Below are 14978 nucleotides of genomic sequence, written 5' to 3'. Positions count from 1 at the left end.
GGCAGCCCCAGAGTTCGAAAGTTTATCTGCGGAGCTTTACCTCCCAACCTGGGTGGAAATGGGACGGGGGTAAGAGGCACCTTACGTGATCTGAAGCTGACCGCCCCATAGCGGCACTCCGTTCCGCCAGCCGCCCCACGAACTCCTTCACTCAGCTGCGCTCTGCTCTGCCAGCCGCCCCATGAACTCCTTCGCTCAGCTCCACAGCCCACAAGCCGCTCCTGCCATCCACACACTGCTCCGTGTCGAACTGCTTCACCAGCCGGCCCGCAAACTGCTCCACAATATATCTTCAGGCTCCCCCACTACTTAACACAACACTCAGTGATTTCAGCTCTTAGGTGAATTCAGCTTGTAGTAGGGGAGCCCCAGTGCTGGTGCACTGTCAGCCCAAGGTGAGCTCAGCAGCCTATAACTAGACTTCTAATGAAATCAAAATTAGCTCTGATATTCCACAGTGGAGAGAGGAGGAAGTGCAATTAGCATGTAAGGCTCTCACCAAGGGGCCCATGCCACCAAGTATTAATACTTGTCCCCAGCCTCTCTCCATTCACAGGGTTTTGGAACCCATGACCCTTGCCTAGCAAGTGCTACTTAGTTGATGGTGAATCCCTCCATCATAACAAAAGGCCACGTACAGTTCCAAGCACAGTTCCCATAATCAGGGTAATAACAATTTATTCTTCCTGCCCCAATAACAGAGACACTGGGGATCCCACAGCAGCCAAAGTGACCATTTGGGCAGCTATGGTCTCATTCTAGGCGGGGTGGGTGTGCCTATGCAAATGAGATCGGCCCCTGAAGTTCTTTTCCACAACTTGCCACACCTCACCACCAGATGTCAGGGTGGAGCTCATCCTGACACTGCTTACACATGTGACACCATCGCCCAGTGCTTCATGAGCAGTTTCATACAGATGCCTGCGGTATAGCTGGGTGGATCTGTGATATATCACAGCCATGGTTAATGATGATTTTGTGATGCTAAAACATGATGCCACAAAACTGCCCCGGTTTACGTATTTTGAAAACAGGGTTACTGCTGGGGGGGAAGAACCCAGGAGCTGACCACCTCCAGTGGCGATGGCCCTGACAGGCACAGAGCCTTGTAAATGAGCCCTTGGCGGCATCCCTGTAGCTCCGCCCCTGCCTGAAAGGAGGGCTGGGAGCCCTCGGCTGCCGCGCCTTTCCATCATGCTGTTCACACCCCCACCTCTCATCTGCCCCCTTGACCCAATCACTGCGCCTGCGCTACAACATGGCCCAAACCCCCTTTGTGCGCCTGCGCAGGAAATTCTTGCGTCTGCGGGTGGCCATGATGTGACGAAGTGGGACTGTTCTTAATGTTTCCTCTGAATAGTGTGGGGGTGCCTCAGTTTCCCCTAGGCAGTTCTTAAGTATCTAGGGGGTGGGGTAAGGGTGTATGATCATTGCAGAGCCCTAGAGGGCAGGTGTGTGCAGGGGTCTGGACACAGAGAATGGCCGACACCCTGTTTCCTGGCAACTAATGGCCTGGGCCCTTCCCCCCCTGCAAGGTGAGAGCTAAAGGGTTGGAGAACAAAGGAATCAGGTGACCACCTGGCCCGGGAAAGGAACAAAGCCCAGAGGAGGAGGGGCTGGAGGGGGTTTTCAGTTTGGGGCTGGCTGGGACATGGAGTGAAGTGCAGACGTGGTTGTCTGGCTCACTGCCCCCCAAAATGGACCCAGCTGAGGGGTCCCGTTCTCTGCACCTGCAAGCTCTGTTTTAGACCATGTTCCTGTCGTCTAATAAACCTTCTGTTTTACTGGCTGGTTGAGAGTCACATCTGACTGCGAAGTTGGGGTGCAGGACACTCTGGCTTCCCCAGGAGCCCCGCCTGAGCGGACTCGCTGTGGGAAGCGCACGGAGGGGCAGAGGATGCTGAATGCTCCGAGTTGTTTCCCTCCAGGCGCCCAACCTAGTGCGCGCCTGCGCAAACGAGCCCTTCGGTGGTAGCCGCCGCTGTCCTCGATGCGCGCCTGCGCGGTGAGTCTGAGGCGGCGGGGTAGGTGTTCTCTGCGGAGGGTGACGTCACCCCCTCCCTGCCCTACTGTCGGCACCGCCTCTGCTCGAGGAGGGGAGGGTCCGGACTCGCCGGCTGCAGGCGCCGCCATGGCTGCCATATTGGGGAGGAAGTGAGAGCAGGAGGCGGCAGCGGCGGCCAGGGAGGAGCCCTTCCCCTCTCCCCTCCGCTGAGTGAGGCGCTGCTCTGCCGGCGGCGGCCGCTCGCAGGACTCCGGAGCGGGCGGCGTGGAGGTGGCGGCGGTGGCGGCTGGCCTGAGCGCCCCGAAGGCGGCGGCTTTGGCCTAAGATGGCGGACCCGGCGGAATGTAACATCAAAGTGATGTGTCGCTTCAGGCCTCTCAACGACTCCGAGGTGACCCGCGGCGACAAGTATGTCGCCAAGTTCCAGGGAGAGGACACCGTTATCATCGCGGTGAGCGCCGGGCTGCGGAGGGGGCCGGATACCACGGGGATGGGCGCGGTACGAAGGGGAGAGACAAAAGTCGGAGAAGAGCTGAGCGAGAGCGGACGGGGCCAGGCGAGGGGAGCAGCCGGGCTTCGTGGGGGCATGACCGGGCAGAGGAGGGAGCAGGGCAGGCACAGGGGTTGACTTGGCCGGGCGGAGTACAGGTACTATATAAAGCTGCCACCCAATCAAAGACTCCCTGCCTAGCAGGCCTCTTGCAGAGGCTTAGTCAAACAGCACTCGAAACTTTGGGCATGGCTTTAAGAGGCAGTTTTGAATTTGAGGTGGGACTGTCGTGCACATTTCATACACTGTGCATACGAAAGTTGTGGTGCTTTATCGCAGATCAGTGCTGTAATGAGTGCCCTCCCCCACGCCACCTGAGAGACAGAGAAACAGCTCTTAGGTGTGGAGGAAAATGGTGTATACAGCAGTGTGTGTGTGCCATTAATGGATTTGGATTGTTCGTTACTGACCAGTAGTAATTTTCCAATTCATATCTTTCTTTACTAATCGGTCTGAGGAAGTTTGCACTGAACTAGGGTACAAAATAAGCAGGGTGACTCAGGAGAATAGAGCGCCCCAGATATTGGGCTTTCCATTCTTCTGTTTTCAGGATATTATTGATAGTGGTTTTGTGAATACAGTAGTGATCTTTTAAAATAAAGAACAGACATCCTAGAAATAGGTGTATGGGAAGAGAGAGAAAATGGGCAAAAGATCTAGGCTTCTTTTGTGTAACGTAATGAGTTTGGCAACTAATGTCTGCATTAGTAATGTCTAAGAAAGAAGTTACCAGAGTAATTTGTCCACTGAATAGTTTTGGCAAAAGAAAATCTGTTGAGTGGCTTTTGTGATCAGTACATCAACCAGTGGGCTAGTGACTAATACTTTGTCCAGCAAAATAAATTGAGCCTGCTTATGTCTTTGTGGTTCATCACACATATTTGCTTGCAATTTAATAAAAATCACTCTCTGTAGAATAGAGGCCTGCTGTGAAGAGATCTTGTTGGTGTCCTGGAAAAGATCATTCGAGCAGTGCCAGTTTGCAATGCAGCTGCTGTAGAGTGAGTTATTGAATGGAGAGCTAGACTATATTTACAGTAACAGTCTTCTCCCGTATCATTTGTATTTGTTGGTAAAGATTTTTTTTTCTGTAATTATGTCTCACTTGTACTCATTCTTAATCTGCACATTCAGATGAAGAATTTGCCACACAGTGGCACAATTGCAAATTTAGAGAGGAAATGAGGAATATACTTTAAAATTTACCTTGCTAATATTTTAGATTTTAGGTTTCTGTACACTATTTTCTTCTTGAAGCAACCCAAATTAAACATATCTATTCATAGCAGCTTAACTTGGAAGTGGAAAAAATGTGTAACAGTAAATAAAGCTTCTGTTAGCTTCATATTTATAGCACAAGGCTTTAAAGTATTACTTCTCTTCTACTTAAATTCAGTTTTAGAAAACAAATGGATTGCTAATGGAATATGGAACCTTTTGCTGTTTCTGGTATAAATTCAGATCTGATCAGTAGTAAGTAGGCCACTGAAAAGCAAACAAAATGCTTGTGAAATTAGCTGGTATTGGCCTATTCAAGACCTCATTTCAGAGATTGGTGCAGCAGACTGCATTAATTCTCACAGTTACACAGAAACTTGCCCATCATTTATCTAGACTGTTAGCAAATACAGAATATGACAAAACTGATGTCACTATTAGAAGTAAATATGCTCACTTCCATGCTTGATCTTGAGTATCCATTCATAGGAGCACCGTGTGCCCCATCTGAAATCAAAGGCTGTAAAGTCCGTTCTTGAGATGTATCAGATTTTCTAGGTGATAAATTCTCTTCTGTCCCCACTCTCTAACTTTCTAGCAACTACCTTTTGGGCCAAAGTGCAATCATTGCTAATGGGGCAGGGGCTTGAAGTTCATAAGGAGGATCCATGGTTTAGGTTTCAAATGATAAAAGTGAGGTAATTTGGAGTGGACATTTAGAAACATTATCATTGTGGTGTAGACTGTGTAGGATCTTCCACAAGAACTCCAAGATGGTCAGTTTTTACAAATGTAAAAAAATGATTGAATGTTTTCTTGTCGCTACTTTTTACCACTAATGGAAAAGCTAGAATTTTCACTGGGTAGTAAAGAAAATATCACAGTGGTGCGAGCTTTGCTTTTCTAGTAAGATTTCAAAATAACATCTGAAGGATGAAGTGGTCTGGAGACTCACTAAGTCAGTGTGAGGCAAACTAGTTCTTAGAGACCACATGGAGCTTGAAATTGACAGAATTAGTAGGGAATTAACATGCATTGTAATGACTTTTTTATTAACTGTATTCCTCTGCAATAGTGAAGGCCAAATGTAAAACATCCAGTAGCCTTAGGTCCAGGACTTGCTATTTTCAGCCTTGGACCAGTGCCCAGGAAAGCACTGATAGGTTGAGGTACCACTGACAGTCTTTTAAGTCCTGTCTCATGATATTCCAACCACTGGGACTGTAAACAAATGCTCTTTACAGTGAATATGCTGGAATTCCCATCATTCCAGTAACATAAAGCATTTTTACTCCTGATATATGGCAAGATTCCCAAACTTAAAATCACATCCTCTGATTACTAAATAAAATTGAAGTCCTAATTCTCGGGGACTGTCAAACTTGCACCTTTCATAACCATTCAGTTTATCTCCAAGGATGAGTGAGTTAGGTTTTGCAAAGCTTCACTGATCCCTAGTAGCCTGAACACTTAACCAGCTAGCCTGTTTGAAATATCTTGTCTGAAATAGCCTTCCAAAAGCCATTCCTCAGTTATTTCCATGCAGAGTACTGTATATCCGTTTCCCTCTCCTTTTCATGCATATCTTATCGGGCTTCTCTTCACCACTGTATATAGTGGTAGCTGCCTGCCAAGCTCTTCTTTTCAGTAAGTTGGGCTAGGATTCTCTTCACAGCCTCCTCACTCGAGGAGAGGCTACACCTTCTTGATTGGCCCATGGTACTTAACAACTCTGCCTCTGCAGGCCCATGCTGAAATATGGAGAAGCTTGCCTCTTATCTACCCAGTAACATTTGGGAGTTGTCGTCCCTATTGGCTGGGAGAAGGGCAAGACTGGAAATAAGACAGGAAACAGAGTGGGAGCAGAGATGCTCCCAGTACTCTTCTGCGTGTTTGTCCTACTCTAACCGTACACATGCGTTCCTTGACTTCCTCTTCCTTTCTGGGGAAAGCAGCAATAGTTTTCTTTTTCCTGGGCATCCATACATCTACAGACATGCTTGTGATCCTGGACAAGTGAGTATTTTCCCTCTCCTGTCTTTTAGAGAAACGATTTATTGTAGTTGTAGATGTTACATATTTCACAGCAATTTGTGGTTGAGATACAGTATTATTTTGTTTTGAAGAACAATAGCTATAAGAAAGATGTAGCTCCTTAATTGTTCTTGCATGAGGCCATATCTCTTGGGCTTTGAATTCTAATTCCAAGCAAGTCTTTTTCATTTTAGAAATAGTTAATTTTAAGGGGAATCTTTTCTAGCTGTTCTTCCTGATGAATTCATGTGTTTAAAAAAAACAAAAACAAATGCACATCATTAAGACAGTATGTGGACTTGTATGCATGTAACATTTTTGTTATAGCAGTATAAAGATATGTTTTCATTGTGACTCCAGTTCTTTGGAGGTTGGGTGGGTATTATTCTATTCCTTCAAGTACTGTTAACACTGGGGATTTGCTCAAGATATTTTAGCTTTGGTGCTAGAAAAATTTGTCAACCTAACCTTTTTTTAAATTGACTACGTTAAAAAAAAAGCTAGTTTGTTAAAACACCCTCTAATTTTTAAAAATTCAGAACACAAATTTCTTTTTAAAAAAAAAAAAGGTTTTTTCTGATCTCCTTTAAATAATTAGAGGCATTTTTTCATTGAGGGATGAACTGACTGTAGAGGGAAATAGTGAAACTGACAATATATTCACTGGTCAAATACACAAGTTAACTAAAAAAAACCCAGCTAAATTCTGTAATCCTACAGTTTATAGTAACTTTAAGTGTTTTAATTATTGTAGGTAGAGTATCTTCATGTTTAAACATGGCATTCTGTGAGGAGCACTGGAAGTGTCTGGAACTAGGCTGTGGAAATAGCTGTGCCCCCTAAATGTTGTTATGCAATTTAGTCCTAGCACAGCTCCTCCTCTCTTTGCTAGGAAAGTGAATTGTGCTTTAATTTTATTTTTAACAAGTTAGCAAGCACAATGATGATGGTGTGTGTAGACAAGGACAAATTATGGGGTTTGGGCTGTGCTGACAGAGGTGAGTTGTTGGTAAAGCTTTCAAGTGTGGACCAGGCTATGATAAGCATTATGACACCTAACTCGAGGCAACTTAATCTTGTCTAAACATGACTAATGTCTTACTGATGATATTTCCTTGATGATTGCAGCAGCAGCATAATTTTCAAATTGATATTTTTAAGTTATCGTGCTTTTAAAATACTAAAGCCTTTTCCAGCTAATGACTCTATTGAAATATTTACAGCATGAATGCTGAGAAAACTGGGTTCTTTAATGCTGAATTCATTATAATGCCTTTTTGTTTAAGAGTGTATGCAAGGCAAGCTGAAACCTAACACAACTGCAGTGAACATGTTTTTATAAGTCCCTGTTGGAGTTACCCACAAATTTATATTTCTTCAGTGTTCAATGTAAGTTATGGGGAGTGCTTACTGAAAAGGTCACATGAAGAGAGAAACCAGCATATTCATATGTATGTGGTTTTGACCTTTATTTTTTTACACTTGAAACTGTTTGCAAGCAGAGAGCATTATCACTTGGAATGAAATGCTTGTATGCCACTTTTAGTACCTGTATATGTGCTCTTTCTTGTCTTGTGATTTTCTGCCCCCCAAAAACAAAAAATAAACTAGTGTACTCAGTCACACCCAGACCTTTCAGACTGTTCACAACTGCTTAAGTCTGAATTGAGATCTGGAAGAGCAGTCTGGGTATTAACATACAAATAAGCAGTGTCCTATTTTTCCTTCAAATGCCTATATTCGGTAATGTACCTTTCCCATCTTTTTCTGTTTTTTTGAAGATCTCTGACTGCCTCAGTGTATTTTCTAATTAACTGGGTAGTATCCTTAACATGCAAGGCCTGGTCCCTGCCCTGAATATCTAAATATACCTGGCTTTAAGTTTAAAGAATATACTTCTTTAAAACTGGTTTTGTATATTAAGTTAAAGAAAGGTTTGGCTCTGTCACTTTCTTGCAGAACCAGACTAGTGAAGATCACTTTCTTCTACTGACTTCATCGTCTTGGCAGCAGGAAAGCAATATTCAGAAAGAAAAAGTAATTCATATGGAACACTGAAAGAGGGTAGGGCATGCAAGAAGTGGGACACTTACACAAAACAGCAGAAGTAGGACGATGGTATGCTATTTTGTATTTTAGAAGGAAAAAACCACTTCCATACTTGTAAAAGTACTCCACCTTAATATTATAATCTGACCTCATATGGAAAATGACTGCATATGTTAGAAGCTGTACTCTTACCTATAGCTGAAGTATTTGGATTTTTTCAGTGGTGGTGGTTAGTTTAATATTTTGCTGAGCCTTGATCACTTAGGAGAAGTACAACAGTTTCTCAGAGCATATGGCTTTTTGACAAACTCTGTAATAGTGCAGACATGTATGGCTAGAAGACTTGTTTCAATACTGAAGGAATTCTACTGTACTGCTGCTGTGCTATATCATTTTAGTAATAATCTCTGTTCATCCTAAAACCTAAAGACACTTTAAATGTCAGCATTGTTAACTGTTTCACTGTTGATCCCTTTAAACAAACATCCAGCTAGAGCGATAGTCCCAGGTCTGCTTGAATGCTAAAATTCCAGCTGTTCCCCACCCATCTGCTAGAATCTCCAGTTTTCCCTAACATCTTCCCGGCTGCAATTATGTATTTTCATTACAAAAACTTCTCGTATTGAAACTGAATATGGGGCCATCATAAAATGGAGACTGATAGTATTTTCCCATTTATCCTCTGGCAAAGGAAATGCTGCAGAACTCTATCCCTACAGGTTGCAGAGTACACAGAGCCTTATATATGATATATTATGTAAGCAAGTAAGGAAGCACTCAAGTTACAATCTTAACACAGGAAAATAAGAATGGAGGACTGGAAAACTAAGGTCCAATGACATACCCTGCACCCTCTACAGTTACAAAAAATCAGTTCTACATGCATCTTATTCTCCTCATGCACTCCAAAAGAATTGAAAAGCATAATTTTTCTTCCTAGAAGCAGAATACTATGCTGGGACTCTGCTTGTCTGTCTTTTTTGCTACTTTGAACTCTGGCACTGACAGAGCAATAGTACATTATGTTCCAAACTGGGAAAGAGGGTTGGGAATGGAAAATAAATGTGCTCTCAAATTAATGGGGGAAAAAAAGGGATAAGTTTTGCTAAAATCACTCTGTTTGGGATTTCTTTGAATTATAGAATATCGGGGTTGAAAGGTACCTCAGGAGGTCATCTAGTCCAACCCGCTGCTCAAAGCAGGACCAATCCCCAACTAAATCATCCCAGCAAGGGCTTTGTCAAGCCTGACCTTAAAAACTTCAAAGGAAGGAGATTCCACCAGCTCCCTAGGTAACGCATTCCAGTGTTTCACCACCCTCCTAGTGAAAAAGTTTTTCCAAATATCCAACCTAAACCTCCCCCACTGCAACTTGAGACCATTACTCCTCGTGCTGTCATCTGCTACCACTGAGAACAGTCCTCTTTGGAACCCCCTTTCACATAGTTCCGTCCTAAGAATCTTTACTTAGACCTAAAGTTTTACATTTTTTGTACATTTTTGTGGGCAAAAATGGTGATAGCAATACTGTGTCATACTGTTTTGCATTGGGAGAAAAGCTGGGTTTTTTTTATACCTCAATCTTTTATAAACTGTCTTGTGCGCCTCATGCCAAGAATAAGCCGGCTACAGTGTCAGACAGAATGGGTTTCTAAAATGATTACATTAGCAAAAAGAATATGCTTTAGAGTTAAAAGCATTGTATATGTTGTGATACAGAAATGGAACGTTACTGGCTGCTCATCTTATAGTATCAATAATGAAAAGACTATTCCAGGTATTAAGGATCAGAAAACAAGATGATCCAAGCCACACATTGTTATGGATGGACTCTGAAAATCTTACAGTAAACTTTAAAACTATAGGGTATGAATGCAATAGAAATAAACACTTAATACTTTTATACAATTTATTTTCTGTACTTCTGAGGATAACCTGAAGTTAGAGGTTATTCTGTCTCATTAAGAGTAACAGAATTGTCTTCTATGAACAAGACATTGAGAGATGATGACTTGCCAGCGGACATCTGTGAAGAGCAAAGTTTTGTACATTTCAGTTGTTTCGAATATATTTGAATGTAGGCTAATACTGAAAACTGTTGCCCAGTACAGCTAAACTGGCCATTAATTATGATAACCAAAAAAAAAAACTTCCATCAAGATTTGAGTAACTACTGCTGGGTCATGCTGGCAGGTAGCTGCAAGTTAGCTTCAACAAGGGCTTGGAATGTTGCTTTGAGGCAGACTGATTTGGTTCATTTAGAGAAGGTTCATAGAGTGACACCATAGAAGCAGCCAAGAAGGAAGCTTAGGCTGATGTCTTATGGGGTAATGTTTGTTTCCAGTACAGCCAAACTCTGGGAAAGAGGTGAATCTGGATGTTTAACTGCGGGTCTGTGGGCTCTGGGGAGACTGGAAAATAGGGATTTGGCACACAAATGAATAGGCAACCTATAGGCTTAATTTGCAAGGTTAAGTGAAATATTTTTACTGAGCAATTGTGAGTCTGATTCCTAGTCAAAAGGATATCTGTATCCCAAAACACAAGGGTTATTACACCCAACTTATAGAGTATGTATGTGATGGTTCAGCTTGTTTTTTGTCACTTATGGTAATACCCAAAAACTGCAATCCAGAGCAAGGCCTGATTCTGTACCTTTCCTCAGAAAGTTTTCAGTCATAGCTTCTTGATGCAGCTAAGGTATTTGTGGCGAAGTGAGGGAAATCTGTTCCACAATAATGGTGTGATCTGGGCACTGAAAAATAGGGTTATGTTTCTTAATAATGTATAAAGACCTACTGATTTTTTCTGAAGATTTTTTTTTAGAAATTTGGTTGTCCTGCTGTGAAAAAGTAGGCCACTGGAAAACAGCTAGAATTGATATTGCAAATGCCAAATAAGTGAAACCTGTTTGGAATTACACAACAATCTTTCAGACTGTTTTTTGTGATAGGTGTATATATAGTTCTTTTAAAATCAGTCACAGGTCTAGGCAAAGCTGTTCTTTATCACCTCTGCTTATTTTGGCATTGAAATATTGTTTTAAAATTAAAAACAGTTGTTTGACAAATATAGATCAGTGGAGATGCTTGAGCTAGAGCCTCATTGGTGTAAAGTGTGATGGGAGGGAGTGGATTACAGGCAGACTATTCTGTTAGGGCACTGAACCTTTGGAATTTGCATTCCTGGTTTGGTCTGTAATCACTCAACTTTCAGGGCATGCCACTAAGACCGCCACCTTCCTGGTCAGTAATGAGAATGGGGATTCTGGTAGATTTAATAAATTTGTTACAGGGAACTGTGTTCTGGAAGAAGTCAGTCTGTCAAGGGTTCCTGAAGTTTGTGATGTATAAACTTTTTTATATTTAAGATTAATTCAAATAAGGGATTCATTGTTTGAGAGAGAAGTCCTTTAACTAATCCATAAAATTCAACAAAGCGTAGTACGTATAGTGAGTAATCCTATAAATCAAAAGGAGTGGGAAGAAAATTTGGTTATTTTTCTCTAAGCTCTGCCCTTTCATAGTACTATCTCAGTGGCAGCTTAAAGGAGAATTATAAAGGCATGATATAGCTAAATTATTTTAAGTAGAGTTAGTAAATTCAACCTCCCTCCGAACTGTTTGTTAATGGAGATAAATTTTATATCTTACAATGTGGGGAAGAATATTAAACTGATTTTCAGAGAAGCTTGTCTCTCTCACCAACAGAAGTTGGTGCAGTAAAAGATATTACCTCACTCACCTTGTCTCTCTAAAGAGCTCAAAAAAGTTAAACTAACATGAAGTTTAATTTGATTCAATCAAAACAATTTATTCAAACTAAAATACGTTACAGGCACACTGAATGTGATGTTTAAGAAATTCCTGTAGGACTTGGCATTAAATCAAAATAAAATATAGCAGTTTGATTGTTTTGGACAACATCACTAACCTATCTATCCACTAGTTAACAAAGAATTGTGGAAATTTCTTATGCAGTTTACAGCTTTGTTTTATAGCTCTATTTTCATTTTCCCATGTGAGGAAATAAAAAGCTAAAAATTAACAAAACATTGTACTGGAAACATCAGGAATCGGGTACTTTGACCATTTACGTGAAGAAAAAACACTGGGTGAGTTAAGCAGTCTTTTAACTGTTAAAGATAGATATGGATTACTGCAAGATGTAATGTTTTAAGAGCAATAACTTGCCTGACTTAATCCCTCTAGAGAGAGTCTCCAAAATCAGTTGATAGTCACTTAAGACTTTCTCAAAAATGTACTGACTTGGAATAGTGTATTCATGAATATCAATTTTTTTTTTAAGTGGAAAAATAATTTGGAGGAAGTTTCAAATTACATCTAAACCTGAAGGAATACCAGCCACATCAATAGTGCACCATAAATTTTGTTTAGGATATTATTGGACACAATATGAATAGCGTAGATATGGTACAAAAGGTGATAATGGGGGCAACGTGATCCAGCAATAGGAATGTGTATATGAAGTAGTGCATGCAGACTTGTGCATATTAGACAAATGTTACCTGTGAGTTATAATGAGTTGGCCTGCAACACACACAATACCAGATATGCCTGTTAATATTCCTTTTATTAAAGTCACTACAGGAAGATTGAGGAAATGGCTGTCTATAGCTGTATCCTTTATTCAGTGGCTAATTTTATAGATATGCTTATTGAAACTTCAGCCTCACACCTCAAGACTGATAGTAAATGTTAAAGAAGGAATCTGTCTTGCTAATAAGTGTCCATCCCAGTTTTAGTTTGGCTTGGATAAACTTCTTAGACTGTATTAAAAGAAACTAGCATAGATCATGTGTGGGATTTCCAAAAGCACCTAAATGATTTGATGAAGATCCCTGGATCTTGTGTCCTAAATCACTTAAGTGCTTTGGGAAATCCCGTCCCAAAACACAAAATTGCTTTCATCATAATGCATCTATCACCCCGATGGGAGTGGTTAAGAGTGTCTGAGTAGTCACTCAGATGATGGGAGTGGTAGCAGCATAATCCAGAAAAAGGGGATAGTGACATACTCTACCTCAGTGACATAATACTACATTGTCTCTTTAGTCAGATCAGCATGTAGTCACCAGAATATCCAAAGCATTAGTAATGGACACCTCCAAGAGCCTGCTAAGTCCAAAACTAAGTCTGCACTAACTGAAACACTTAAGTAGAATTCAGTGCTTCAGCAGCTTGAATATTTCCTTCCATCCAGAGAATAAAATATAGGTAGCAGTCTGCTTTTGCAGCGTAGACTTCAGCTACCTCAGGTTTGGCTTCTGCCTATTAAGCACTGTAGTTTCTTGGCATACTTCCTCTAGAATGCTACTACTCTTCCCTTTCAAGAGGGATCTCATCTATCAGAATCCTGAATTAATAACCATCTAGTCCTTTTCCCAGAGGAAGAAATGTTCTTGAGTGTACAGTACTAACCTGAGCATTTTGGTTTAAGATTTGTGTGAAAACTTAAAATGAACTGACTTGTTGCCAAACTGTAATTAAGTGAGACTGGGTCATACTTATGGTGAAAGTTCTTTTGAAAAACTGTTTAGGCTGGTTTCAGGCTGCAGATATGTTTAGTTCAAGGCTTCATTCGTATGTGCTCATCTTTCACTCTGGTAACTTGTGTATAAATCAGTTCCTCTTATTGAAGGCTTCAAGTATACAAACAAAAGCAAAAAGATACTGTAGAAGCAGGCTATTAATATGGACAGTTCAAATTTGAAAAATGTTCAGTTTTACTTTCTGTGACTGGGATTTTTTACTTTTCTTGTGTCTTTTCAGTCCAAGCCGTATGTGTTTGACCATGTATTCCAGTCAAGTACATCACAGGAACAAGTATACAATGATTGTGCTAAAAAAATTGTAAAAGGTAAGGAAGAACATTGAACTTGACAATAAGGAAGCCATCAATAGACTATTAAGTGGCTTTTACTGTTGAAAATTGTGATGTAGTTCCAACTCTCCTCTTCCTACTCATCTTTCCACCAAAAACTGTATCTAAAAGAAACAGCATGAATTATAGCAGGAGTGGCAGCAATCACTACAGTTAAAGTTGATGAATGACATCAATTCTGAACCCATATATTCAGTTCATAACTGTTTGAAATGTTGTTCTTGTCAGGTTGCAATCTTTCAGGCCAGGTCTCTTCCATTAAAATTCTCTCTTGGGCAATTATAGGGGAAAAGTTGTTCTTAAGTAAAAGGATGGGAAAATATAACTTTTCTATTTTAAAATGATGCTCAAGACTCTTAAAAAAAAAATTGCAGCCAAAATCAATGGGGTTGAAATATGGCATAAGAATAGACTGTGCTATGGAAATACCTGTTCCAGGAAAAAGTCTTGATTAGTATAAACCTTCAAAAATCAAGCATATGCAATGTTTTTCTAAGCTTGTATAATACATAGCTAAGTAAGTTGGAGATCATCTTAGTTGTATAAAGAGAACTTTAGTCAACTATAGTGAAGATCTTCTGCAGATAGAACTCCTGCCTCAATGCTTATGCATCTTAAAGACTACAGAATCTCTGTCCTTGAATATATTAAAATTTGGTTGAGGCAATACTTTTAAAATAGAATTATAAAACACCTAGAAAATCATCATGTGATAGTCTAACCAGTTCATCATTTGCAGAATAAAATCTTGCCGTACTACTTGTAGTAGAATCCCTTGAACAGGTCAGTAAAATATTGGGTAAAGAAAAGGCGTCCCAGTTGATATCAATTATTTGGGCTTTCAAAAGGCTTTTAACCAAACCTTCACAAATTATGAAAGAAAAAAAATTTAGTCTTGGGGTAATAGGCAATTTACTGGCAAGGATCAGAAGCTGGCTAAGAGATAAAACAGAGAAATAAATGTTAAATTTTCATCATAGCAGAAGTTTAGCAATGAGTTGCTATAAGGGTCTGTAGTAGCACTCGTTTTGAATGCATTAATGATTTTAAAAGGGGATGAGCAGTTTGGTATTCAAACTTGCAGATACAGATTACTTGAGCAAGACTGCAAAAGGCTGGGAAACTTCAGAGGATCCTTACCAAGCTAGGTAAATGCATAACAGGGTGGCAGATGAGATTGTTAACAAATGCAAAATAATGAACATCGGGAGAGAGACT

At 40.9% G+C, this 14978-nt stretch overlaps 1 protein-coding gene across 2 annotated transcripts in view; it reads left to right on the top strand.

Moving 5' to 3' along the window:
* The first annotated feature begins 2086 nt into the window (after positions 1-2086).
* The window catches only part of KIF5B (kinesin family member 5B), a 67557-nt gene continuing 54665 nt past the window's right edge, over positions 2087-14978 (top strand). Inside the window, exons 1-2 of one of the 2 annotated variants that reach the window (XM_075125964.1) lie at positions 2087-2456; positions 13649-13736. In XM_075125964.1, the coding sequence (XP_074982065.1) occupies positions 2331-2456; positions 13649-13736 (214 nt within the window). In that variant the 5' untranslated portion in view covers positions 2087-2330. The remainder of the gene's footprint in view (positions 2457-13648; positions 13737-14978) is intronic. The other variant, XM_048837747.2, reaches the window with a different exon arrangement.

Source organism: Caretta caretta, chromosome 2, assembly GCF_965140235.1.
Source record: "Caretta caretta isolate rCarCar2 chromosome 2, rCarCar1.hap1, whole genome shotgun sequence".
NCBI lineage: Eukaryota > Metazoa > Chordata > Testudines > Cheloniidae > Caretta > Caretta caretta.
The sequence above is the reverse complement of the archived record's forward strand: the minus strand, read 5'-3'. Positions and strand labels throughout refer to the sequence as shown.